General features: G+C 39.0%; 1 protein-coding gene across 5 annotated transcripts; it reads left to right on the forward strand.

Moving 5' to 3' along the window:
* Positions 1–64: 64 nt before the first annotated feature.
* On the forward strand, positions 65–26014 carry TOPBP1 (DNA topoisomerase II binding protein 1). 5 transcript variants are annotated; one of them, XM_054189649.1, is made up of 28 exons: positions 65–127; positions 476–563; positions 1147–1281; positions 1873–2016; positions 2759–2940; positions 3082–3275; positions 4059–4238; positions 5009–5178; positions 5753–5916; positions 6428–6675; positions 6968–7287; positions 7938–8110; positions 9072–9283; positions 10602–10894; positions 12527–12700; positions 13738–13856; positions 14935–15058; positions 15440–15589; positions 16068–16164; positions 16727–16919; positions 17747–17973; positions 19040–19203; positions 20140–20254; positions 20769–20932; positions 21798–21938; positions 23110–23199; positions 23642–23803; positions 24208–26013. In XM_054189649.1, the coding sequence occupies exons 2-28, from the start codon at positions 483–485 to the stop codon at positions 24349–24351; spliced, it is 4560 nt and encodes a 1519-aa protein (XP_054045624.1). In that variant the 5' UTR covers positions 65–127; positions 476–482; the 3' UTR covers positions 24352–26013. The 5 variants fall into 5 exon arrangements, 4 of the variants coding, with proteins under 4 accessions (XP_054045624.1, XP_054045621.1, XP_054045623.1 ...); XR_008464643.1 differs by lacking the exon at positions 21798–21938 and having other exon boundaries at positions 20769–20936; positions 23114–23199; positions 23676–23803; positions 24208–24342; XM_054189646.1 differs by lacking the exon at positions 21798–21938 and having other exon boundaries at positions 20769–20936; positions 23114–23199; positions 24208–26014.
* Positions 26015–27663: the final 1649 nt, after the last annotated feature.

Here is a 27663-nt window from a genome sequence, read left to right on the forward strand (position 1 = left end):
GCGGCGCGTGCGCCCTTCCTCGCTCTCTCAGGCCTCGCCCCCGCCCGCTGGAGGTCGCCCTCCCCTTGCGCCTGCGCAGTGCGAGCGGCGCCGCTTTCCCGCCCGCTGTGGAGGCGCTGGGCGCCGGGTGAGGGGTCGGGGTCGGGATTGGGATTGGGGCTGGGGTGACCGCAGGGGTCGGGGTGGCGGCAGCGTGGCGGGGTTCAGCCGCCGGCGTCGAGTATCCGGTGCGTGCGCGGGAGCCCTGAGGTGGCAGCAGGGCCCCGGCGTGAGGAGGGGGGCCTGGGGGGAAGGGTGGGCCTGGCCTCTCCCGCCCCTCTCCGGCAGAGGTCGGGGCCGAGGTTGGGTGGTGTGGGGCAGGCCCGTGGGCCGGCGGGGACAGGGACAGGGACGAGGGGGGTTCCCCAGCCCCTGGGGGTGGGCGGTGCGCCCCGTCACGGCGCGGTTCCGGTGCTGACTGTGTTTTGCTTCTCAGTTAAAGGATGAAAGGTAGTAAGGAGCCGTTTTTTGTGAAATTCATAAAGTCTTCTGGGAACTCGGAGTATTTTTTTAAAGCTCTTGAGGTAAGTAGGTCTGATCACCTTTCTCAGGGAGCGTGGGGAATTATTAAATGATTTCTGTGGTTGACTTAGATGTAGCTTATATGTATACATCTGGAAATAAAGCTATTTCTCTAATAGAGGTGTTTAGTGTTTAATGAAGTCTGTTGAACAAGAACAACTTTATTGAATAAATTGATTCTTGAACAAGAAATAATTATAATTGCAAAACCTATTGACGTTTACTGAAGTGACATGTAGCTGGGAAGGTCTGGATGGTGGTCACTCATCTAAGCACTAACCAAACTTTAGGAAGGACACTGTGGATTGCTTTCCACCTTGAGAAGTTAGTGGGAACTAAAGGCACTGTGTGGCGGGATCAGGTCATGAAAGTTTTTATGATGAACGTTTAAGTCTGAGTATTGTGAAGACTTGGGGGAATGAGGAGGACAACCATGAGGTATTTTAGCCCGTTCATCTGCCATTGTACTCTTGCATGGTAGCTTTGTTATTAGCTGTTTCCAGTAGCTGTACTTGTGTAGTTTCCACAGGATAACTGTTTGTTATTTGTTAAATAAATGTTGTTTTCTGCATTGTTTACCTGCAGTCTATAAAAGAATTTCAGTCGGAAGAACATCTCCAGATCCTTGAAGAAGAAACAGCACTCAACGTAAAAGAAAATGATAAATCACTTTACGTTTGTGATCCTTTCAGAGGCGTTGTTTTCAATCATCTCAAAAAAGTATGCTACCCATCAACATACTTCTAGCTATATTCTTTTCTTGAAGTGCTCATGTCCATACTTACACTCTGTATGTTCTCTCTTTTAGCACTGAATATAGTAGTATGAAGTTTCCATAAAAAAAATCTTTAACTTCACTGCATCCTGTATTTAGGGAAGAAGATGACTAGTAAAGCATAAGGATTATTTTGAAGCAGGTGGAAAAATAAATAGTATGATCAGTTATGATTCTGATGGAGTTGCAAAGCTGGCTTTCACACTTTTTTGCTTCCTGAGTAACATGATTTTGTTTGACCTGCAAGGAATTGTCCAGCAGACAAAGACAGGCTTTCTGTGTAATTCTCTGGCATGTTAGCTGTAGCATCTGCTGCTTTTACTGAGGCCAGAAAACCTGCAAGGGTTGTACTGAAAATCCACAGCTGAAAGTAAAAACAAAACTGTCAGCTACCTGGAGGTGCTAGAGGAGGGGGACAGATGGACAGAGGGACAGAAGCCCTGCCTTCCTCAGGATTCAGGGACAGGGAAAGTCTTCCTTATACCAGTGTACCATCTGCTAATTTTATTTGGGTTTTTTGTTTTATTTTATTGCAGCTTGGTTGTAGAATTGTTGGACCACAGGTAGTCCTGTACTGCATGCAGTCCCAGCGATGTGTCCCAAGAGCTGAGTATCCTGTGTACAATATGACCATGGCCGATGTAACAGTATCCTGTACCAGCCTTGAAAAAGATGTTAGGGTAATGCATTGTACATAATGGATTGTTTAGCTGATTATCGTTGATGTTTGCTTCAGGTGGCTTATCGTTAAGGCAGCAGTCTAACTGTGCCTGTGTTTAGATATATCTAGTTCTTCTATAGACTATGTATAGTTTACGTAAAGAGTTGTATGGAGAAAGAGGGAGTCTTATACGTAGTATGTAAATGTGTATGTAGTGTATCTATGCATGCACATGTATATATTATATAAGCATATACATACATAAGATTTCAGCTATATTAATATGGGAGTAAATGTATGTTTTAGGGATTTTTTTATTAACTGATTAGATGGAACACATAGCTACAGACAACCTTCTTTGTTTCTGGTTACTCAAAACTACATGGTAAAAACTTAATATCCAGTCAGCTATGGTTTAAATTTATCTTAGAAGTTTACTTTTTTTTTATTCTGACTTCACTTTCTAATTTATGCTACCTACAATACCAATTATCTGTAAAATTTTACTCATAGAGTATGGTTGTAGCTTTTTTATTAAGGATGCATATTATGTTCAGCTTATCATAAATGCAAATAAAATGGAAATTGTATTTGATGTTTTTGTGGCTTCCATATATATCCAATTTGTATTTTTGAAGTTTTTTAGGAGAAACCATGGACAATTGAAATCCATGGTTTTGTTTTTTAAGGTGAACGTGAGCGCGACATGGGTTCTTTCTTGTTTCTTGATGATTTCCTATAAATTTTTTTCCCCCACCCAGGAAGAAGTTCATAAATACGTGGAGATGATGGGTGGACGTGTGTACAGAGACCTTAATATGTCAGTAACTCATCTTATAGCTGGAGAAGTTGGCAGCAAGAAATACTTAGTAGCTGCTTCTCTGAAAATACCTATTTTGCTTCCCTCTTGGGTTAAGACACTGTGGGATAAGTCTCAGCAAAGGTATAAAAAGAAACAAAACAAAACTGATTTTGTTTTGGGGACTGGTAATTCTTATGGTGATACAGACGACTTTCTTTTTCTGCTTAATTTTACTTGAAGAAAAAAATTATTTATTTTTTTTTTTCTCTTTTGTTCCTTTAGCATAATGAGATACACTGATGTTAACGTGGAAGACTACGCTTGTCCTGTGTTCCTTGGCTGTACAATTTGCGTTACTGGCTTAAGTAGTTCAGACAGGAAAGAAGTCCAGCGCCTCACTGCTGAGCATGGTGGGCAGTATACAGGGCAGCTCAAGATGAATGAATGTACTCACCTCATAGTTCAAGAGCCAAAAGGTAGAACTTATAGAGTGAATATTATTTTCACTTCTTGAGTTGAAATAGTGTAAATATGCATAAGCATAAGAGTTTGAACTGTCTCTGTGCCTGCTTCATTGTTACTGCTACTGCTTTCGTTTAGGGAATCACTGTTTATGGGAAGACTAACAGAGGGCACCCTTACTTTGCTCTAAAGGCATGAGAAAGAGCAAAAGTTGAAAAAATCACAGAGACCCAGATGGTATTTAAGAGAAGAAAAAGGGAGAATCCTAGAGGGAATAGAAGAATAAAGAAAACATAAGTTTTTTTGGGAGACCTGGATAGGATTTAATTTATATTCTGATTGAAATTGGGTTGTGTGCTAATGTTTTTTAACTGGTCTATTCTTTGTGCCTTCTGAACTCCCTACTACGAAAAAATGAAGGCTTCCTTTCTTTCCTCTAGTGCCCAGTTTCCCTGCCTTTCCCTGTGGGGAAATATCCTGGGACTTTTTAGACTTCTTTTTTTCCCCCCTGTGCCTGAAAACTTTAAAGCCTTTTTTTTTTTTTTTTTTGCTTTAGTGCCCTGTCATACTCTTCATAATGTACCCATGAGCTAGCCATCAATGAGATTTTTTGCTCTAACTGTATTTAGAGACTAAATAAGTAGCCTGTCAGAAGAGTTCAGGATAACATGACTTGCACGTTGAAATCAGTTATTTGAATTCTTAAATTTTCTTAATGTCCAGCCATCTTTCTGCGATCACTGTTTAGCATTAGTCTTTCGGTGACTTGTGATTTTTATTTTGTTTACATTTGAAAGGTCAGAAGTATGAATGTGCCAAAAAATGGAATGTGCACTGTGTGTCTGTGCAGTGGTTTTCTGACAGCATTGAGAAAGGCTTCTGTCAGGATGAGACAATATATAAAATAGAGGCTGCATCAAAACTGAGTAATACACCCACTACGTCAACACCTACAAATCATGCCAACAACCCTGATAGTAAGTAAGACCTTTTAAAATACGTTAAGGTAAGAAACATTTGTAGTAAGGAGGAAGAACTGTTTCAAATTCGTAGGGTGCTACTTGCTTTTGCTGTGGTGGTTTGACGGTTTGGGTTCTGATTCTACTTATGCTTAAAAGGCAACAGATCACTCTTACGCACGTTGAATATTCTAATGTGCAGATTTAAAACATGTGAATAATTGTTTAAAAAGTAAACTTGAATTAGGCGTATGATTGTCTGTATAAGAATCAGTAGTGTGTATGTCTAAGTCCTGAAAAAGTGTGACTGTTCATGCATTTGTAGTTTAAAACAAGTGTCTGTTATGAATTTAATCTTACAGCAGGGGAAAACAAATACTGATTTATTTTTTTTTAAATTATTTTTTCTTCATATATTTATTTTTGTTTACTCTATGCTATTAAAAGAAGGAAAGTTAAAAGCATTTTGTAAACAAACATTGTAGCATGAAAGACACAGCCAGCTTTAAATGTGTCTTTCCGAATGCCTGTTACTGACTACTACTTCAGGAAATGACGGAATAGGAGCACTGTAACCCAACTGCACTAACTACCAACAGAGTACTGGGAATTCAGCTTAGGTATTTAACCTAGGTTATATTTACCTAGTATTTTTTATTCTTCAGACTTTACATTTCCTTCTAGCACAACAAAATCATATGTGTCAGTTTTGTATTTTGTTTAGTGAAGCAGCGGAGAGAGATGGGCCAAAACTAATGCATCTGTTTTCATTTTAATTTTATTTAAAGATCATACCCTTTCGGATGTCAGCCACATTTCCAATATCAATTTGAGTGGTGTTAATGAAACAGCGTGTAGTTCTGCTATGAGCAGCAGACTGGATCCTCTTCCTGATGAGCTGGAAAACTTGGATATAAGTTCTTTTCGAGCACCTGAAGATTTGTTAGATGGGTGTCGGGTAGGTTTAACAATGTATACTTTGAAATGTTTGGTCTTAACCCTCTGGAAGCAACCAGGTTGGTTGCCTGCTTGCAACAGGAAGCACTGGCAATTGCTGCTTGAGTAAATTGTTTCATGGTCAGTAGCAAATGCCAAATTTATTTTGTGTCCACATGCTGTAATGTGCTTGTGCGTCTATGTATATATGTGTGTATGTGTATAATTGTATTAAATATGTAGTATAAATATAAAATTACATATTTATAGACATATATTTAAGTACTATAGGTTCTGGAATTGGTGTGTGGTTTTGGGTGGGGTTGGTTTTGGCTGTATGACTTTGGCTGGGGGTTCATTCCATTAGTAAATATTGATGTTTTGCTAGATTAATTTGCAAAGATAAATTAATCCAGTTATAAATACTTAAGTTTTTGCTGCTTCTCAGAAGCTGCACCACTAGCTCTGCACCACTAGAACACAGGTTCTACATCAGTCAGAACAAATTATACCAAAATATCCTACTTTGGTTTTTTTCTTCTTTTTTACTTTTTTCTTTTTTAAGCCTTTTTTATGTTGTTCTGCTCTTTTTCTAGATCTATCTGTGTGGCTTCAGTGGCAGGAAGTTGGACAAGATGAGAAGGCTTATTAATTGCGGCGGTGGTGTTCGATTTAATCAACTTAATGAAGATGTTACCCATGTCATTTTGGGGGAAAATAATGATGAGCTGCAACACTTTTTGAACAAGACAGCTCACAGGTTGTGATAACTGTATTGCTTAAGGTCTACTTCTGCCTTGTTTTCTTTCTCCTACCACCTTGTAAACAGGAAAACAAGTATTGATTTGGAGATCCTAAATAGTTCTTGACTTAAATTAGAAGACTTACAGCCAGTATTCATAAGTACATCCTCATGTGCTCTTGAATACTGTAGTTCTTTGAGTAGCCATGAGTCACTTCAGTGAATAGGAAAACAAGTATTCTTCTTGGTGAAAAGAGGTGTTAACTTGCATTTGTTAATATATTGAGGAGGAAGGATTTGGCAGCAGTGGCAGATATAATTTACATTATAGAAAATAAGTATGAAATTCTCTATTCTGAGACTGAAAGAACTAAACAAAATCTTCAGGCTTGTAAAGTGCCCAAAGTTTGCGTAGTGTTGGAGTTGCAGAGTTCAGGTGTGTGTATATACTACTATTTGCAGAGTGGGATGGAAGAATCACAGTTCGGGAACCTTCTGTAACGTATTTGTATAACGCTTTATTTTATAGGCCTCATGTCGTGACAGCAAAATGGTTGCTGGAGTCATTTAGCAAAGGTTATCTGCGTCCAGTGGAGCAATATATCCCTCTAAACTACCAGCTGCCAGAGAACCCAATTTTGGAACAACCTGGAATGAAGTCAATTCTTCCCAAAAATAACAGTCTCTTGAAGAAAGAAGCTGTGAATGTTATAAAGCACCAGAAGGCTGCTGACGATGACTTCCTCTCTCAATATATAAATAATGATTCTACATTAGGTATGTTCTAGGCTCAGCATACCACAGAAAGTTTAATTGCTCATAATTAGCATTTGAGCTTTGTGGCATTTGCTTATTAAAAAGCTAGCCACATCTTGCATGTTAACTTCTATATTGTGTTTTAGAAATCAAATTTAAACAGGCCTTATAGAGCAGTTCTTAATTAAAACCTGGCTGAAAACAGCAGAATACTGTAATTTCTTCATGAAACTGTTTTGAGTTGTCTTTGATGTTCTTGTCAGGCAATTGCTGTTGTTGGTTATTTTTTGGTGGGTTTTTTTTTTCCTTTCAGATGAAGTTGAAAAACTAACATCCGTAACCATCAGTGATGTTACTCACTTGACTGTTCAAGGAGAGAATCAATCTTCCATCTGTAATGGTTCTTTACGAGAGTCTTCTGCACTGTCTGAAGGAGGCTTATTTGTCAAAAAGAGATTTCTTCTTTTGGGTTTTAGTGAAGAGGACGAGTCCTGCATTACAGATATTATAGTGGAGAATGCTGGGAAAATTCTGCCACTGCAAAGCAGAACCATTGCAGATTATGCTGTGGTACCTTTACTGGGGTGCACAGTGAAGCCGACTGTTGGTGATGTTGTCACAAATACATGGCTGGTAAGGGAGTTAGACTTTCAGTTTCGTGAGTAAACAGGTATCTATATTAGAAATATGTCTTGTCAGACTGCAGGGATATCGGTGGCTTAAATGTGAGTAAGGTACTGAAAGATTAGCCTCGTTTAATTTGAAATGTACTAAATGGGCTTTAAAGCCTGTGCGTCTGTAAGTTGTCTTTTATCTGTTTCGCTTAATTTTCTACGTGCTTGTTAAATAAGACTTTGTTGTCATGACTCAAAGGCTTCTTATATGAGAGTCTGACAGCATTTTCTCTAAATAATGAATTGTAGAAGGAGCTAGTTGACTAATACTGATTTCGTTTGATATCTTTGTGTTTACTTGTCTCATGCTTTTTATAGCTTTTTTAGTTGTAGCAGAAGAGCAAACTACTTTAAGGGAGCCTTCAGAGTTGGAAGAGTAGTAACTGAAAGGTTCTGAATAATGCCTCAGTGTGTCAAACCTGACAAAATTAAAATTATCTAGAAAAGAATATGTCTTATTCAATGGGAAATAATTTGTCTCATGTAATAATGGAAGCAGGATTGCTTGTTGTTGAATCCATAAATGCTATTGCACAGTTGCTGAAATATTGCTGACTTTGTTGCTATTTGGCTTGATTTAGATTTTTATCTCTTTCATCTTTTTTTTAGATAACATGTGTGGAGCAGCAGCTCCTATTAAATCCACAGTCCAATCCGCTTTTCACACCAGTCCCAGTAATGGAAGGAGTTACCCCTCTGGAAGACTGTGTTCTTTCTTTTAGCCAGTTCACTGGTGCAGAGAGAGACTCCCTGGTTTATCTGGCAGGACTACTAGGAGCCAGGTATGTCTCCTGTCACCATTTCTTCTTGTTCTTATGCAGGCAGTGTGATGAAATCCATTTATGCATTTCATTTCTTTTTTATTAGAATTAAAGCTCTTCTGGATTCTGTTCATTTATAAAACTTAATGCGGAAGCAATGAGACATTATTATATAATTATTTTATTTTCCTTTCCTTTAGAGAAATTTACTCACATTCACACAGCCTAATTTCTACCAGAATACACTCACTCTCATACAATGACTGAGTCTCAGTAAATTTTTGCTCAAAAAACCTAGTTTTTCAGATGTGAGGTTTTCCGAGTTGTCCTTCAGTTGTCCAGGAGTGGACCATTGTTCCTCTTTTTCAGTACTGTCTGGTTCAGCCTTATAACCAGTGATAGTGCACCATTTCTTAGGAGCTGCAATGGTGAATTATTTGCTTCTAATTCATCAGGATCTTTGAAAAACATTAAGAAAAACATATTTAGTCATGAGGTGGCAAAATTGTATAGCTTAGAGTATCATTTGTAGTCTGTTTGAACTAAATTTTTTGCTGGTGAGTTCTCAGTCCTGTTGTCTTCTTGGAAAATTGGGTCCTTGATGATAAAAGAAAAACTAATATAAAGAAAACTATTGTGGATTTTGAAATAACGCTTGTTGCTTCCAGAAAGGAATCCTGCCTGTCCCATTAATCTTGCAGAAGAACATTAGGCCTCGTGTATGATTTGGAAATGGGATATGTGACAAAGTCTGGAGTATGAGAAATGTTAATGTTTTCAATACTGATAGAAGCAAAACATTGCTGTTTAATTATTATTTTTTTTCATGTAGGTTAGGCTGTCAAGTGCAAAGTGGATGGCCTTAGATAATTCTACTGGTTCATTTTCTGTTGCTTGAATGCATTTTGTAATAGTTTAAACGTGCCCCAGATTAATTATTTTTTTTAATGACTAAATGAATGTTTTATTAATCTAATTTTAGAGTCCAAGAATTCTTTGTGCGGAAAGCCAATGCAAAAAAGGGAATGTTTGCCAGTACTCATCTGGTGGTGAGAGAACCGGATGGTTCCAAGTATGAAGCTGCGAAGAAGTGGAATTTGCCTGCAGTCACTGTTGCTTGGCTTTTGCAGTCTGCAAGGACAGGAAAGAGAGCAGATGAAAGCAAGTTCTTGGTTGAAAATGCAGAGGCTGGAGGTTGGTTATTAGTAAGTTAGGGAATATGACTGTGTGATTATATTGTTTGTTCACACTGAGGAAGGCAGGTATGATGAATTTTTTTTTCCCCTAATACCTTCGAAGTATTAGAGATAGAGGGTATTTTTTTAATTTTTTGTTTTTCTTCTGGTATTGAGTTGTGTTTATAGAAGTGAAACTGTGTGTTTGCTGTAAGTCTCTTGGAGCTAGTGGAGTCTTGTGGTTATCAGTCATTTGGGAATCAAGCTCAGTGTCTCAGCATTGTCCTTTCTGACATATGCTGCTCTGTAGGTTGCATGAGAATTGATGTGAGATCCAGCTTAGAACTTTCATACTTGTTGATCTGCAATGATGTGATTCCCCTCTGCTCAGTCCTCTATGCCTACTTCATCTTCTGATGCTTCTCCTCCTTTTCCAGTTATTTCACACCTTCTATTTGGCGGTATTTCTTCTATATTAAGATGCAGACAACAGTGATTTAATACTGAATGTTAGCAAACCTGTTTTACCAGTACCATTGTGAATTAATTATATGGGTCACTAAGTCAGAGGACAAAAGGTATGTTGTTGGCATAGGCGTGTCTTATCTGTATATTATATTTTTAAGGAAAAGAAGTGGGTGCGCAGGGAAAATAAGCAGTGAAATGTAAAAGCAATTCTTGTACTAATATTTTTGAGCTGTAAAGATGATGAGTCATGCTTATCTAGAAGCGTTTATGATGGATAGGGGCTTATGATGGATAATGATAGGGGATTATGATGGATAAGGGCTTATTGCTGTCTAAATCTTGATCCTGTTGATCCAAAACTGTAAGGGACTGGAAGTGTACGTAGTGACCTGAAGAGGTGTGATTCAGTTATGAATACAAAAGAAACTTTATGTTGCGTGGAAAGTAAGGAGCCAGGGAGGAGTTACCTTTAATGTTGAAAGCGAAGGGTTTGTTGTGTATTACATTCTTTTTCTTGGATTTGTATTTTAATAGCTGTTGTACCACATATGTGAGCTATACGGATCTGTGTGGAACTGCAAACAGTGTGAGCAGGCCAGGCGTTGCTAGCTCTTTTTCAGACTCTTAGGGTCAAGCTCAGTACCAGTGTAATTCAAACTAAGTAGTTAACTGGAAGAGACACAAGATACTGGCTTTTAAAATATAATCGTCACTGTACAGCATTTATTGGGGGGGGATGTGAATTTTTTTGGGGGGAAAAGGAAGGTCAGATGAACTTTTAGTTGTTGTTCAAATAAAGGTGTATGTGAGATCTGTATTCAAAAGAAAAATCGTATTGCTTGTTTATATTTTCCTTCTGTCTTTTAAAGATGGGGAGAGTTGCATTACTCAGCTTAGCAAGACACCACCAACTGTTAAATCTCCTGATTCAGAGCAACCTACTTATCTCCTTGAAGCTGGAAAAAAGCCAGCTGTGACTCCTCTTGATATCAACAGGTTCCAGAGTAAAGCTTTCCAAGCTGTAATCTCTCATCATATTGGGACGAAGACAACTCCTCTTGTGCAAGGGGGGCTGCCACAAAAAGAGCCATCTTTACATCTTGATACACCATCAAAATTTCTTTCCAAAGACAAGTTATTCAAGCCTTCTTTTGATGTAAAGGTGATCATCTTTGCAAATTTTTGTCTGTAGAGCCATTAGGGTTAAAGATGAGCATAAACTTAAATACAGTACAGAAACCCGTGCTTACCCTTTCGTATACTGTTAACATGCAGACTTTCTTTTTTGAATAAACCCAGGAAAACTGGCTCTGTTTGTTGATATATATATTTCTAGCTAATGACCTGTGGACTAAATTTATTGACTAGTAAATGCTGTAATGTCTTTAACAAAGCTCCTTTATGCTTATTGCATCACATGCTCATGTGTTCTGCGCCTCACACAGTACACAGTCTGTGTTCTTTACACTTAAGGCTGAGAAATGTAACGAGAAGGTTTATAATTGCTCCAGATAGAAACAAGTGTTTGCTTGTTTTTTCGATGAAATGCTACTTTAATGAGATGTTTTAATGTAATAGCTGTATAGCAATTTCAAAACTGTTATTGCAAGTTGAAAAATGCATTGGCGTTTTGGGTTCATTGTCTCATTCTGAAGGCCACAAGAGGCTAGAAAAACTAGTCTTAGAACAAAGAAACTACTGACACTTATGAAGTATCTGTGCTGGAATAGCTCTGGAATGACTCAAGTGTGCTTTAGAAGGTTTGAGGTTTATTTTTCATTTTTGAGGCCTTATCTGAAAGATGAATGCACTGAATTCCTGCAAAGTTTGTTGGGTTTTTGGGGGGGTTATTTGTGGGTTGGTTTTCTTGTTGTGTTTTTTAACCCCTCTGCCTGCAATAGAACAAACACGTATTACAAAACCAGAAGAATCTATTGTTCTTTTTAGTTAGTTCTGCTTCGTGAAGAGAAGGCTCCAGCGAGACCTTATAGCGGCCTTACAGTACCTAAAGGGGATCTACAAGAAAGATGGGGAAGGACTCTTTATCAGGGATTGTAGTGATAGGACAAGGGATAATATTTTTAAACTGAAAGAGGGTAGATTAGATTAGATATTAGGAAGAAATTCTCTATTCTGAGGGTGGTGAGACACTGGAACAGGTTGCCCAGAGAAGCTGTGGATGCCCCATCCCTGGAAGTGTTCAAGGCCAGGCTGGATGGGGCTTTGAGCAACCTGGTCTAGCAGAAGCTGTTCCTGCCCACGGGAGGGCGGTGGAGATGAGCTTTAAGGTCCCTTCCAACCCAGACGATTCTGTGATTCAATTTATACTCTGCTTTTTGAAATCCAGTAGTTTACCAGACTGATAAATTTTCGAAAGCAAGATGTTCTATATCAAAAATTTCTCTTTTTCAAAAAAGGGCAGGAGGAAATTTGGTGTTTTAAAGGTGCAGATAGAATCACATACTCATGCAACATGTAGGGGCAGGTATTAGTAAATTAAAGTAATTGTCTGGAGTTGGCTACTCGCTTTTCCATTGAAGGCAGTTTTCATTGATGTCAGTGAAAAGAGAGATTAATAACCTGTTCTTCCTTTTTTGCTTATTAAGACTTTAAGATTGGGATTGTCTTGTACTGCTTTTGTGCAATGGTACTACAGTTGCACTTCCTAGCTAGTAGTACACCATCCTAGTTTTGTTTGAAATCTTACTGCAAACTATATTTGTGAAACTTGCACTTGAGTGAGAATTTTGTAATGTGTTCATGAAAGTCAGTCCATTGCTTCTTTTTTTTGTAGGATGCTCTGGCAGCTTTGGAAACTCCAGGAGGTCCTGATCAAAAAAACAGGAAACTGAGCACACCTCTCTCTGAAGTCATCGGCAGAAATTTGAAATTGGCACTGGCAAACAGCACAAGGCATACAGTAGCTCTTACTGCCAGCCCTCAGTTGACCACTGCACATCCAGAAGTGGTAGGAAATTCTGATTCTAAGTTTCTGGAGCATAGGCTTAATTACGAAAATGCCATATCTTTCTTGATTTAAGTTACAAAGGAGTTTGTGAATTGTGCTATTTGAGTAGAAATCCATATGATTATGCATTCGTCAATGACAGTTAAAGGAAGGTAAGATAGAAGAGTTTCCTTCTGGGAGGCAAAGAATTTTAAAACCTTTTTCTACTGTCTGTACTACTATCTTGAATATTAAGCAGTTGCTAAGTAACATGGCATATAAATATGTACCAATTTAGTCTTTGTAGTATTGGGATGAGAGGATTTCATCACACTTAAGAAATTCCCAGGCTCCAGATGAGCAAGATTAAATATTTTGTCGTGGACTAAAGTTAGGAGTTCTTTAGTGCATGTGTTGTCTTTTCCTATCTTCCTCTGTAACGTACTGCTTTTCTGCTTTCTGGGAGGCACAAGGTGTGATCAGTTGCTTATTCCCTTATAAAGACACATTATGTCATCATTTCTTGTAGTCATCTTGCCTCTTCAGTCTAATCCACCCTAGTGAGAGAAAACAGAAAAAGATGTAGGAGGAAAGGGAGCTTTTATGTATTGCTTGCCGTTTTAGTACACTGTTTACTGTAGAGGAGAGGCAAGAAAGCTAATAGCCTTCAGCAAGGGAAGGTTGTCACTTCTTATTTTGTAGCTCCTTATTCTTATTTTTTCCACTCCAGTACAATGAAATACTTCTGTGGCATCAAGTTTGATAATTCCCTGATTGCAGTGTTCAGGAAGTGCTCAGTCTGTGATGGAAGGAGCAGAATATATTCCAGGCAGACTTGCTGAGAGTGAATCTTTTGTCTTTGGATTCCTAGTGCGTGGAATGGTAATAGTGCTGGGTTTTGACCATGGAGTCTGGGAGAAGCAAAAATAGAGAAAATGTGTTTACCTTAGTTTTGTTGTTACTGCATTTTTTACTGTATGCTTCACTAAATATTAAAGTATTTTTGTTACTGATACAGAAACCTTACAAACCTGACTCTCCTGTTTTTATCCCTGCAGCTTGAACAGGAAGAAGAGCCCAAGCCACTTGCCGATGTGGTTATATATGTTAGTAAAAAACTTAGTAAGAAGCAAAGTGAACTGAATGCAGTAGCAGCTTCTCTCGGGGCAGATTACAGGTATGAACTGATTAAAAAGAGCTTCTAAGCTTCTGCACTGATATGATTCTTCGCATTCTAATATGCTTTATCTGCGTGACCTTTTGCTATGGCTAAACGTTAGATTTCACCATCTTAAACAATTTCTATTGCAAAATAAGGCCATCTGCTTCTAACGTGAAATAAGGCCATCTTTCCCCAACGCATCCGCAGTCTCTGTGTTCTTGATAAGTCTGTCTTGGAAAGACTGTTTGTCCTGAAGTCTTCCCAAACTGCACATTTTTTAAATTATTTTTTTCTCTTCTTTTTTTGAAGAAAACTATGAAACATGTTTAGTTTTTGCGTGGTTTATAATTTGCTTTATAGTTTAGATTTTGAATCTGATCTGAATTTGTGTGTTTCTCCCTGGCTCAAAACTAATTATTTTACAGATTGTAAGCATGGCTAAGTTAGTGTGTTTAGAAAAGCTTAGGAAAAATAGGATGCCACGAAGAGAAACCACAAACTAAATTTTATGATTTAATACAGAATTCTGCTCCATCTAAATCTGATTTATATATTTTGTTACTGACTTCTATAAGTGTTATCATTCACAGTGTGGACGAGGAAGTTGCCCTTATGTTTGGTAGTAGCTTAGAAATGATGAGGATAATTGCATTAGATAGCTAATACTATTTTTTATCATTTTAAATGTTAGAATCACACATTTTGTTTTATTTTGAGCTTCCAGGATTAGTATTTAACTTGCAGCTCAATATGTCAACAAAAGAAAAAGCTCTCTCATGGTGGGTCTTTTCAGAAACTGATTTGAAACTCCACCTACTTAAATAAAAACAAGCCAAAAAAACTCAAGCGAAATGCCTCCTCTGTATCAGATTTAGTTTTGTTTACTTCAGGAATGCTTTCAAAAGACATGAAGTTATTCTGTCCTGATACTGAGTGCTGTCATTTTTGATGGAGAAAGTGGGCTCGTTGCTTATTTAGGCATAGGCAAAGCAATATTTTAACATGAACAAGGGCTAGGACAATTTCTGAGCAGCAGAATTTCTGTATTTTAGAAATATTGTGTCTTCAAGTTGTATTTTGTTTTCTTTTCTAGATGGTGCTTTGATGAAACAGTAACACACTTCATCTACAAGGGAGGACAAAATGACAACAATAAGGAGTACAAATCCATTAAAGAATGCGGTATACATATTGTTTCAGAGCACTGGCTTTTAGAGGTACGAAGTTTGCTTTGTTCCCTTATTAAAAGTGAAGGGAAATGTAGGCTTAAAAACAGTTCTATGGCAGTGGATTTTCTGCTTGCATTTAATCTGCATATATATAGGAACTGATGTTTTGCATCCTGCTTTGAATTTATAAATTGTGCGATCAGTTTTCACTGATGTATTCTTACCTTGTTCTCCATGAGGAGAAAAGAAACTGTCTTCTATCGACCATTTCTGCTACACATTTCTCAGAACGAGAGCTGCGTTTTTCTCTTCTGTAAAGTACTTCTTCTGGTGGTGTTCTCATTGTACTTTTCCTATGTTTAGATGTGGAATTTCTCTTTTATCTCAACCAGTTTCTCATCTTTCTTATGTTAACTGGTGTTATTACAGAGTGCCCAAGAATATAAACGGCTTCCTGAATCTCTCTTTCCTCACACTTACAATCCCAAAATGAGCCTGGACATCAGTGCAGTGCAAGACGTCAGGCTCTCTTCCTCCAGTAAGCTTCCATCAACTGGAAAACCAGCAGAGGAAAATGAGGTATAACATGTGATAAGAATTCATGCTCTATGAGGTGATTTGGATTCAGTTAACTTAATTGTTGTATTAACATATTAATAAAAAATGTTGATGCTTATTCAGTGATGCCCTGAATCAGGTTTAGCTAGTAATTAATAGTAGCTGTTGCAGATGTTCCTTAAGTTTTTTCTGCATATGTAATATTTCCATTCTAGGGCAGTATAGGGAAACACAGGCATTTCAGGATTAGAAGTGCTTTCCGAATTTGAAATGATGTGGGTCCAGTCTTTGCTTTCTCTTGTAGGTAACAAGATCCAAAGTGTGAACTTGCCTTAGTAGACATTTACAGTGCAGAATAGGTGTTGTCACTGGTGCTTCACTGTTTTACTGTCATTTCAGTGGCAGAAAGGTTAGATTTACTCTAAAGCAAGATGAATAATCATCAGAATTTATGCATGTGTTGAACATGGGTTAAAACCAAAAAATTTTGGTGTTTTAGATTATTCCGGTGGATGAAGATGATGTAACTACTGACCAAATAAAGGAAATGGTTGCTGCAGGGGATGAACAAATCGTAACAAGTGAAGCCAAAGGAGGTAAATGTTTTCAAAAAAATTGTGGAACACCAAACTATCAAAATGAGCCTTCTGCAGTTTCAGGTGATCAATGTTAAGATCTGGAAGCTTTAGGTACTATATTTATGCTGCTGGATGAGAGGAAAGAGTTTTGCTCTCTATTTTAAAGACTTTGACAGCCCATAAGAAAATCATAATCATCTGTTGGAAATTATTTAATCGGCATTTCTTTGTTTTAAAACACTGATGTTCATCTTCAACATGACAAATCTCTGGTTTAGAGTATATCTTTTTTTTTATGTAAATAAATGTGTTACTGGAGAATTGTGGATATAAGTTAGATTGATGTGAGCAAATTCAGAAGTGAGCCAAATGGAGATTTCTCCTTGTGTCTAGGAATAGCTGACACAGGACATACATAGTTTCCCTAGATATTTTTCCCCCACATATCTTTTCCTCTCCTTAATGTCTTGTCTTTGTCCTGATGAGGGGGTGGCAGGGGGAAGTTGACTGGCATTTCATTTACTTTTCACTTGTTACAATATAACAGTCTTGATCTTTGAGTTTTGTTCCTTCTCTTAAGTTTTAACGCAAGCACTAGAAATGAGGGAGAACTTCCAAAGGCAGCTGCAGGAGATCATGTCTGCCACATCGTTAGTAAAACCACAAGGGCAAAGAGGATCCCTTTCAAGGAACAGTTCTGATGGTTTTCCAACCACTCCTGATAGCACACGGTCTGTGCGAAATGGCCGCAGTAGGGCATTGGAAGCTCTAAGGTATTGATTTGTGTTTCAAAGTATATTATTTTGTTCTTCCTGCGCATACTCAGACATTCATTGAAACATTAACAGGTCTCCAGGGTTTTCAGATGTATTGTCTTTCTCTACTGGTGTACTTAAGTTGCTTCTCTTGCAATTCAGAATCTTTAACTGGACATGCTAGATAAAGTCAGAATGTTATCTTAATCCATAGCGGGTATCTTTTTTTTCAAAAAAATCACAAAACAGTATGATTGCTTTTTAGTTTTGATTTGAATTGTGCCAACTGATTTCTTTCTCTTCAGATTGGTTAGTGTTCTTACAGATTTTTAAGAAAGCAATGCTGCATTTTTTCAGTACATAGGTCATATACAAGCAGTAGGTATTCCTGCAAAGTACCTCTGTGAATGTTTCTCCTCTTTTCTTTTTCTTTTCTCTCTAAGCATAGAATAGGATTTGAACTCCAACAATTGAGCTACAGTGAGAAAGTAATGGAAACCTTGCAGAATTATTCCTTTAGCGTGGTATTTATTTGCAAAGTAATAGGTTCAGTAAAGAGTAGCATACACTGATTTTTTAGAATAATTTATCAATATTGACACATACTAAAAATATCTCCTGCTGATATTTTTGTTGCCTGTTTTCAGCCATGCTGAGACTTAGGCTTACGAAGCCAGGCTGCTGGGAGTTGCTTTTGTACTGAAATTTTCCCCTTTCCCAACTATGCTTTCTAATATGCTTTCTTGGACGCTACAGTTGATGTGATCATTAACACGTTGTCTTCTAGTATGGTAGTCTTCTGTAAAACAAATGAATATTTAAGGTATCTCTGCCTTTTTCCTTAGGCAATCCCGTCAGGCACTTGCAGATATAAACACAGAGCCATCCCAAAGTGAGCAGATCATCTGGGACGATCCTACTGCGCGGGAGGAGAGAGCAAGACTTGTCAGCAACTTCCAGTGGCCTAATAGTCCTTCCCAGTACACTGAGCACGGTCAGAGTAACGCCAATAAGAACATGGATGAATCTGCCTTCAAAGGATCTTTAGCTGATGCAGAGGTTGCTGCTATAGGTAAAACTAGAAATACAATATCCTCGTTCTTTGCTACAGCATCCATTTAATCTCTAGGACTTTTAAAATACAGTATTACTTGAATTCTACTGAAAAAAAAAAAAGTGAGCATTGTTGGCATTTTTTGAATGCCAAAAAGTACAAGTTTACATCTTTGAGCTCCATTATGTGTTGCTGTTTTTTAAAAATAAGCTTTCCTATTCATTTGGCATTTGTGGTCAAACACCAAGGCGCAGTGTTCGTCTAAAAATAGTCTGCATCAGCTTTAGGAAGTCTTCCAAATTTTTTTCGGAACCACAACTGGTTTCCAGGTAACAATTCAGGTAGACGTAGTGGAATTCAAATGGGAATACCAGTAGCAAAATCTTTCTAATTGTAGTGGAAGCATTCGTTGGTGAAAAGTGGAGATACAGGAAGAAAAGCCATGAGCCCAAAAAACAGATGTCAGAGCTGCCCATGGACATGCTTAGGATTCAGTGAAGATACTGTATTTATTTTCCCTGTCCTTTTTGAAGTCTTTAGTCTACTGCTAGGACTAAGGAAGCAATGTACTTACCTTTTTCCATCTGTATTGCGTTCTTCACATTCCTGCCTCCTGAGAGATAGTGGAATCCTTTATTTCTCTCTCCCTGCTGCCTCCCTCTTGCCCACAACTCCTTCCATCAATCTACTTACAGAGTTTCTGCTTGCAGCAACAATCTTCCTGGAAACTGACCCTGTCCTAGAAGAGGTTGAAGAAAATTAGCTAAATGCATTCAATTGATTTTTGGTTCAACTGAATCAGTGCAGTTTAGCTAAAGAAATTAGGCTATTTGAGGTTTTTGGCTTTTTCAAAGCAAGGCATCCAGGGACATTAGTCTGCGAAATTGCAGTTGGTGGTTTGTGGTATAAGGAAGAGTATCTTTATCAAAGGCAACGGTGAAATTTAACTGTATGTGTGTTGTAGCAGCAGTTGTGTTTTATCCTTTTAGGATAGCTACATTTTTTTAATTTATTTTATTTTTTACTTTATCCATAACTATATTCAGTCAAAGACAAGTCATGCAACAATGCCTTACTTTCACAGCTGTTCCTGAGGCTGGGGATGGAGATTTGATTGAAGGTCTAAAGAATCCTGTATGTAGAGATCCTGAAACACCGATTAAAGATCACTTGATCCCCACTCCGCAGGCCCCCAGCATTGCTTTCCCGCTGGCAAACCCTCCTGTGGCACCACAGCCCAAAGAAAAGGTTTGTCATATGAAGAAATATTTATGATGATTTGTGTTCTGAGAGATGTGGTGACAGTTTAAGAAGTTTTGAACTTGATGGTAATTATAAAATAGGTGAATAGCTGCATTTAAAATCCTGAAGTGGATTGCTTTTTGTGCAGTTCTAGTTTTCTTCCCCTTTTTTTAAGCTTTTGAACAAATGAATGTTTGCTCAAGTAAATAAAGCTTGTTTGTTCAGACAAATAAAGCTTTTTGTCCTGTTAGTTCCTGCTGGAAAGCTGAGGTAGACTTTGGAGTGGAGAGTTACTATGTGTATTGCTTGGAACTCCTACAACTGTGTTAGGATGATGGAAAAAAGGTTAGGCCTTTGTTTCCTTGGCGATATCTGGAATTTATGTTTAGGTCAAACAGAAAATTATTTTTCTGCCAAAAACCTGGTTTAAAGTTCTGCTATTTTATAGTGAACTTGGAAGGGGCTAGGAAAGTGAGCTTATTCTTTGGCCCGCAGTGTATCACTTGATGCTCAAACTTTCAGCAGCTATGTGGCTTCAGAGGCATAATGTGTCATGTTAGTAAATAAGCTGTGGTGGAAATGCATAGAGGCCCTCAAAGTTATAGAAAGTCTGAATGAATGAGGCGGTGTGATAGATGGATGATGATTTCTTCATGTGTTCAACTTAGCATTCAGTGGATATGAATGAAGGATTCGTTTTTATGACAGGTTGGTTCAGTTGTGCCCTGAAGAAAGGGGGAACCAAGAGGATGTTAAGCAGGAGCCTAACATTGATTTGATAAGATCCAACCTTTTTGTCAAGTGATTGACAGGTTTGGTTCTGCTTTTCCTGGCTAAAAGAAAACTTAATATAAAAATAACCCAGAATGTTTGGCAGAGAAGTAGTCAGCTGTCAACCTAATGTTTCTGTCTTATTTTCAAAATCTGTTACTGTATTTCCAGGCTGTTACAGAAGATGAGAAGGCTGATGAAGAACCAGAAAAACACCGTAAATTTCAGCTGTCTTCTCTTAATCCTCCAGAAAGATTTGATTACTGCCATCTGATTGAGGAATTAGGTATCAGATATTTGTGAAATGCAAAGAATAGTATGTGTCTGTATGTGTTTGGTCATCTGTGGCTCATTGGGGAAGAGAAAGGGCTTCTGTTAATGACTCGTCAGATTTGAGGTCTCAGATTTATGGCTTTGTGTGCTTGTGAGTGATTCTTTGAATTTATTATTATTATGTGAGCAATCAGCTTTGCCATGAAACAGCAATGGTTTTGTCTTCTATCTGTCTCCACAACAACCTCATTCTTTACTGTTGAGATCTGCTGTCTTCTGGTGTGTGTCTCATTCCTGTCTGTGTTACACTGGCACTTTATTTTTATCGGAGAACTAGTCTTTCCTGACTGCTTCCCCTTCCTTGCCAGCTTCAGCCCTTGTCACTTCAATGATAAAACTTTCAGTGTAAATTTGAGTTAAGTGTATTTTTGTAACTGAATTCAAATAATTCTAACTTTGAGTTGATCCTTTCTGTGGTACAGCATGACCCTTAAATAATTTGAGTCAAATTCATTCCTTGATTCAAGGTGGAATAGTACTTGAGAAACAGTGCTTTGACCCAAGTTGCACGCACATTGTTGTGGGACATCCTCTTCGAAATGAAAAATTCTTGGCTTCGATGGCAGCTGGAAAGTGGGTGCTTCATCGTTCCTACCTGGAGGCATGTAGAGGAGCTGGCTGCTTTGTTCAGGCATGTGACATTATTATTGAGAAATTAGTATGCTGTACCTTTTCATATTTCTTTTTATTTTGCACTACTGGGAAAGGATTTCACTTCTCAAAAGCAATTAGCAGTTTGGGGTGTCTCAGCCTTGCGAGTTCTGGAGGATCCAAAGTCTGAGAAATTTTTGGCAAACTTTTCTCTGAAAACTAGTCCTGGACCAAACTCCTGGTATAGGACAAATAAAATACCTATATTTTTACAGTTCTGAAAATTGAAGCTTGAGTACCTTTTGGTAAATTCTTACTGGTATCAGCTAGTTATGTGAATCTTGTTACACTAGGGTTTAAGTCCTGATCCTTTCAATAAATAGACATAATAGTTTTAAGTGATCCAACTCTGTAACCATGTACATAAACATTTTTGAACGCTCTCTTCAAACTCCTCACTTCCCTAACTGTTATTTCACACTTCTCCTGGGTCTAGCAGTTCTTTTACATTGACAGGGCTAACTGTAAAATAATGCCTGTAAACTGTTTTGTATCTTCATGCATCAAACCCAGCTTTCATTGTTTTGGAAGACACTGCAGAAATGTAGAGTCAATGGTGTCCAGAGTAGTGAGTTGCTTTGCCCTGGTCTTGAATTCCATTGCAAGAGGAATCTGTTTGTCACATCAAGTCACATTGTAGACAGAAATGATGAGTTGATTTAGATACATATGTGCAATTAAGAGCCATATTTCCAATTTTAACTAGAGCTGTTTTGGCCAGATAAAATCAATGTATAAAGCTAGAGTAGCTGGGACTTGTTCTTGGTGTGGGTTTTTTTATTTAATTTTCTGCTGGTAACATTGGCAGGACTCTGCATTGTAATTCAAGTTTATGACTCTTCTAGGAAGAAGATTATGAGTGGGGAAGTAATTCCATACTTAATGTTTTGCCTGGAATCAACGTAAACCAGAAGAAACTAGCACTCGCAGCCATGAGGTGGAGGAAAAAAATTCATAAAGGGAGGCAAGAAACTGGTACTGTTGAGGTATTCATATACTCATGCAAGCTGTACAGTGTGGGTGGACAGGACAGGGATTGTCAACCAAGAAACTTAGCTGGCAGGGAAAGGTAATCTGCCTTGTTATTAAGAACAAAATGGCTTAGCTGGATATATTCTAGTTAAGTAATTTTGTTTAAAAAAAAAAACAAAAAAAAACCCTAAAAAAAATGTAGTGCTTGCAAACTAGAAGTCTTAATTTCCTCCTGAACCACTGTTCATTTTTGGCAAAGCTGGAATGTGGCTGCATAGGTATGTAAATGTCCTTTGACCACGAAGGTGATGTTTACACTTCAGATCTCTGATGGGGGTGCTAACCTAACTCGGTGTCACTGGGAAACCACAATTTGTACTGGCAGTAACAGGTACAAATCCTGTGCTGTGTAGTATAGGTGAATACAGCTCTCTGGACAGCATTTTTATGGCTCTAGCAGTGAGCACACTGTTGTGCTTCAAACATGGCACAAGTTTGCACCTTTCCTAAAGCACCTTCCGTGATTTTTACGGTACAAGTTCCATAGTTTTTCAGTGAGATTTTTGAAAGTGGGAATTGGGTACCCCAAAGCCTCTCTCTCAAATCAGGTGTTGCAGTTGAGTATTCATTGAAAAGTGGAAATACCGCTGCTGTTTCAGTTGCATCGGGATAAATCTTGATTTGCACGTATTTTACAGTAGCCTTTTTAAATGAATGCTCGTAACAAATCCTCTGTACCCCTTGCCTCCTTGGAAACCAGAGTGAGTGCTTGTAGGAGACAACCAGTTGGCTCTAGGTGCTGTTACTGTAACTAAGTAGATAATGTAGTGCATGGGGTGGGGGGGAAATGTTTCCAAGCAACTATCTTTCTTAAGATACAGTTCTGTAGATGAGTGTCTGGTGTTCTGGAAAAAAAATAGCCAAGAGTCTTTTCGTAGATCAGGTTGCCCATCTCTCTGTGCAGGTGAAAGGGCTTGGTGGCAAGCTGCCTTGTCTGTATGATGTTGGCCCAATACTTGTACGTTATGCGGGGTTTATTCTGCCATTTACACTTAAAGACGACACTAGGTGATAAAAAGTATTCATCTGGAGGATATTCACGGAAGGGGCAACTTATAGATCCAGTAAGTGTTTGTACTTTTTTAATACCAATGTATTTTTGACTAAATTGAATCTTTTATCTAGGGAGCTTTCAGTGGCTGGAAAGTGATCCTAAATGTTGACCAAACCAAGGAAGCAGGATTCAGGCGCCTTCTTCAGTCAGGAGGAGCAAAAGTATGTAGCTTTTTGAAAAATAATTAAATACGTGTATGTGGTTTTGTTGGTGGTTTTTTTTTTTTCCCTGTTAAACTGTGCTGGGGATTTTCCATGTGAGTAAAAGGTCTTAACCAACAAAATTACTTACACAGGAGAGCTGAGTCATGGTCAAAGGGTGGGAAGAAAAAGCTATGTCATCATCAGGCAGGGCAACTTGTCTGAGGTCACACAAGTCAGTGGTGCTGGTGGGAATTGAGGTCGGAATTTCTGTGCCCTTCTCTGATGAGAAGGATCACCCTTCCTGAAATGTACATGATGGTACAGAATGCAGCTGTAAATGGTATTCTGTTTCACATTAGTTTGCTAGTGAATGAGTTAATTATAGATCACGAACTGTATTTGTCTTGTGGAGGAAATGCAAAAGTAAACTCGTTCTTGTCTGTCATGTTTTAATCTGTAGGTGTTTTCTGGTCATTCTGTGTCTCTCTTTAAAGAAGCGACTCATCTCTTTGCTGACTTCAGTAAGCTGAAGCCAGATGACGCCCGGGTTAACGTAGCAGAGGCGGCGGCCCAAGGAGTGAACTGCCTGAAACCGGAGTACATCGCTGACTACCTCATCCAGGTGTGCACGCCCACGGAGGGTCTCGGGAATGCTCTTCGCCCGCCCAACAGGCGGATGGGGCAACCCCAGCCACCTGAAGCCTCTGGAAGGGACTGCTGCTGTGCTGGTCGCGTGCCTCCTTTGCCAGCAATTGTGGCTGCAAGTGCCTGATGCTGAGTATTTTGATCTGTGGCCTCACACTTTAATTGCTATAACGTGACTTGTTCTAGTGCTGGCAGTGGGATCTGCGGAAGGGTAGGGAGCTTGCAAAACATTCAAAATATAGGTGTGCAATGTTCATTTTGTTATTTTGAATTTTAGAAAATCAATGAGCTGTTTCTTTCTTCTCAACTTTAGCTTCTTGAGCTAAACAAAGACTTGAGCTCAACCACTTTTTTTTTTTTTTTTTTCTTCCTCTATTGAAGGATCCACCTCCCCCAATGGAGTCTTACTGCCTGCCGGAAGCTGTGTCTTACCTTCAGAATAACACAGAACTCGGAACTGGATTATCCCAGAAAAGAAAAGCACTGGGAGAAATGAGCAAAGTCAAGCGATCCAGAATACACTGAGGAAATTCTGTGCTTTTAACTTGTACATTTTTAAATTCATATTTATATTTTTTTCATTCTTACCGCAAAAATTAAAAGCTTTTGAGTTTCACTTCTAATTTGTCCTGAGATTAAAATAAGTTTACAGTAATGTTCATAGGAAAGATTGCTTTGGTTACCAGTAGCATCTAAAAATAGGCAAGAACTCATCCAAAAAATACTTTGTCTCCAAAATGTCCTAACTATTCTACTAGTGATTTTGTTTAGGGACACCGTTGGATAATAATAATTAAGAGATGCTTTGTGACATGCTTCTCACATCTTTTATCTGTGTGTTGTGGGGAAAATACCGGTTGATAACAATTACGTTGCATTTCCCACACAGTAATAGACTTACGTTTTACATGAATTTTTCCTCTTTTGGTATTTTCTATTGGAGGGGAAAAGGGAAACTGGACAAAAACAACTGGTTTGTAGATTTTTGTACTAATAGAGGGTGCAATAAATTATTTCTGTAAAACAGAGGGGCTGTTGAGGTGCTGCCATTCTGAATGCTGATGAATCTGTTCAGCAAACATAGAACCAACTCTGACCATGCTCCCTCTTTGAGCCTGCGACAGGAACCGGAGGTGAACGAAGACGATAGTTTCCAGCAGCTGGAAATGTTCTTAGTCAGACAACCACACTATCTGACAAACTGTTCAACCTTTTAGTGACTATGGGGTCTGTGTGTCTCTTTACTGACCTTGCTGTATGTGAGGTGCACTGTGTTAGTCTGGTAAAAGTGTGGGCGCTTATGAAATCTGAAGAGCTGTATTTAAGCAGCTGGAATTACTGCAGCTGGTTTGAACAGAAAAGCACAACATCCAGTTGCGCAGGCCCAGTAGAATTGTCTGGGGAAATACATGTAACATCTTTAATTCTATTTAATCTACTTCTATTGTTTTGAGGGTGGCGGGCCATGTTCTGCTTTTATTTTCTAGGTGCTGAATACTCTGTTTTATAGAAAGCATCAGCATCAGTTGCAGATAGAAGAACGGGGGAGCCACAAGCATTTAAGCTCTGTGTAATCTGGAGCATGTTGCTCCAGGTGAGAGAGGAGGAAGGCAGCCTGCCTTTATGTGCAGGCTGTGCTTTGTGCTTCTGCTTCCTACTTCAGCGCACTGGACGTTTTGTCAGTGAGATCTGCAACATGCTGTCAGGGTGACCTGAAGGAATCGTCAGGAAGGACTGAAACATGCCGATGAATGCCAGGGATTTGAGTCTTCTTAAAAAGTGAAATCTGTGCCCTTACCGGTGGGGGTTCAGGCTGTGGCAAGGTTGCTATGTCGAGTTGCAGAGACTAGTCCTACCACCTGCTTTGCTTTTCTTGATCGTAACAGCTTGATACTTTTTGCTACTTGTGAATGTCAAACATCTCTGACTTGCTGTCCACATAGTGAAAATAATGCTGCTGTTAATGCCTTAAATCATGTTTTGAAATTAACTTTGTATTTCACTGGCAATTCTCTGTTCCACCTCCAAAATGCTGCTTTGCATTGCAGGGATTTTAAATAGGTGTGGATATTAGTAGGTCAGACCTGAGGGTCCTGTGACTTTGTAACTTTTTTTTTTCTTCCCAGTCCTCAGAAGAAGCTGCTGTGGAAGGGTAGTGCCGCTGGTCTCACTTTACAGATAAGAAACCGCTCCCTGACCCACTTAGCTAAGCTTTAAAGAAGTCTTGGGAGACAGTTCCCGCAGCTGCTGGGAATCCTGGGGGCAGGGCAGAAGGGCAGATGCTAAAATGAGACGCGCATCAACCCCCAGTGGGACCAGTAACGGGGGAATCTGAGCACTACCCCGTTCTCCAGCTATCTGTCTCCTCAGCTTGTGTTTATGTACATGCCACAAACAGGCCCCAGCGTGCGCTGCCCAGGTGGACATCGGCTGTGAGCCAGGGGGAAGGCAGGCACTAAGCAGAGATGGTGACGGCGAGGGAGCAGCTGCTACAGCCTGAGCCAGCCCCTAGAACAACACCCTGACACCCAGCAACGCTGCTCTCCGTCACGCTGTCACACCGAAGAGCGGGGCGAACACAACCACAGCGAGACAAAACGCGGAGGTATAAATTCAGTTGGTGCTTGTTAAGATAAATTTATTTTCTTCAGCTTTCTTCACAGGAAACATCACAAAAGTGCTTTACAGAGTTTGATACCATTACTCTAACATGGGACAAAAGGACAACAACAGGCGTGTGCACTGCACAGTTAGAAGTTGTCAAATGCAGAAGCTGTGATAGGTAAACCAGGGTAAAAAAATCTACTGACAAAAAAAATATATATATAGTTCAGGTTTTGAACTTAAATTATGACTATAAACATATAATTATATAAATATACAGGCACCATTAGGTTCCTGTGTTAACTGCGGGGGCCACACAGGGATTCTCAGAAATAGCTCATATTGTACTCTACTTCGCTGAAACAGTTTCTGCTGTGCTCAGTGGGCGCCCAACCACCCATTTTCCCAGCCAGACAGCATCATTCTTTCTTTAGCACTACAATAAGCACTCAAAGGGCTTTATCTTCGTTTCTTCACGTTAAGTCTGGTGGTGAGACATTCTGGTACGTTGTTGAAAGCAAATTCAGTTTTGTATTTTTTTGCTTACAGAGATATCCTCTTACTATTCTTTACTCAGTCATCATCTCTTCATTAAAAAAATAAAAATGCATTAGGCTGGACCCCGCTGTCCAGATAGATAAGACAGTTCTGTTTGAGCTACCAGTCATGCAACTCTACTCCTATTCATAGCTGGACTGTGTTGTACTGGGACCAGTGCTACTGCCTTCATTTTGCTGTATTCTGTGGGAGTTAAGCTCCTGTGTAGCCCTTGAGGGTTTAGGTTTAAATTCTTTGAGATCGCAGTGACTTGCTAAGGAATTGTGCAATAGCTGGAGCCATGTTTGTGATGCTACAGCCCTGACTGAAGAAATACAGCACGACCAAGACGCTGGAGTTCCTGCTTATAAAACTGCTTTCTAAGTAAGTGGTGAATAATTCAGGCACCTGACTAGAAATCCTTGGCATGGTAATAATGTAGATGAACAAAAGGAGGAGGGAATACTCTAAGGCGAAGAAAGGTCAAATCAAGATATTTTTTTTCTTGCTGTGCCTTGAGTTGCAGGAAAAAAAAAAATTAGCAGAGCCAATTATCTAGAAAACACTGTCATGCCAGTTTACAAAGCCAGTTTGCCCAGATTAAAGACACTGCACAGTCAGAGAACTAGTCAGTCCTGAAGGTTACTGGGTGGTTAGTAACACAGAAAGAATTTACAGTGGCAAGACAGGGCTTTG

Source organism: Rissa tridactyla, chromosome 2 (genome assembly GCF_028500815.1).
Source record: "Rissa tridactyla isolate bRisTri1 chromosome 2, bRisTri1.patW.cur.20221130, whole genome shotgun sequence".
Classification (NCBI taxonomy): Eukaryota; Metazoa; Chordata; class Aves; order Charadriiformes; family Laridae; genus Rissa; species Rissa tridactyla.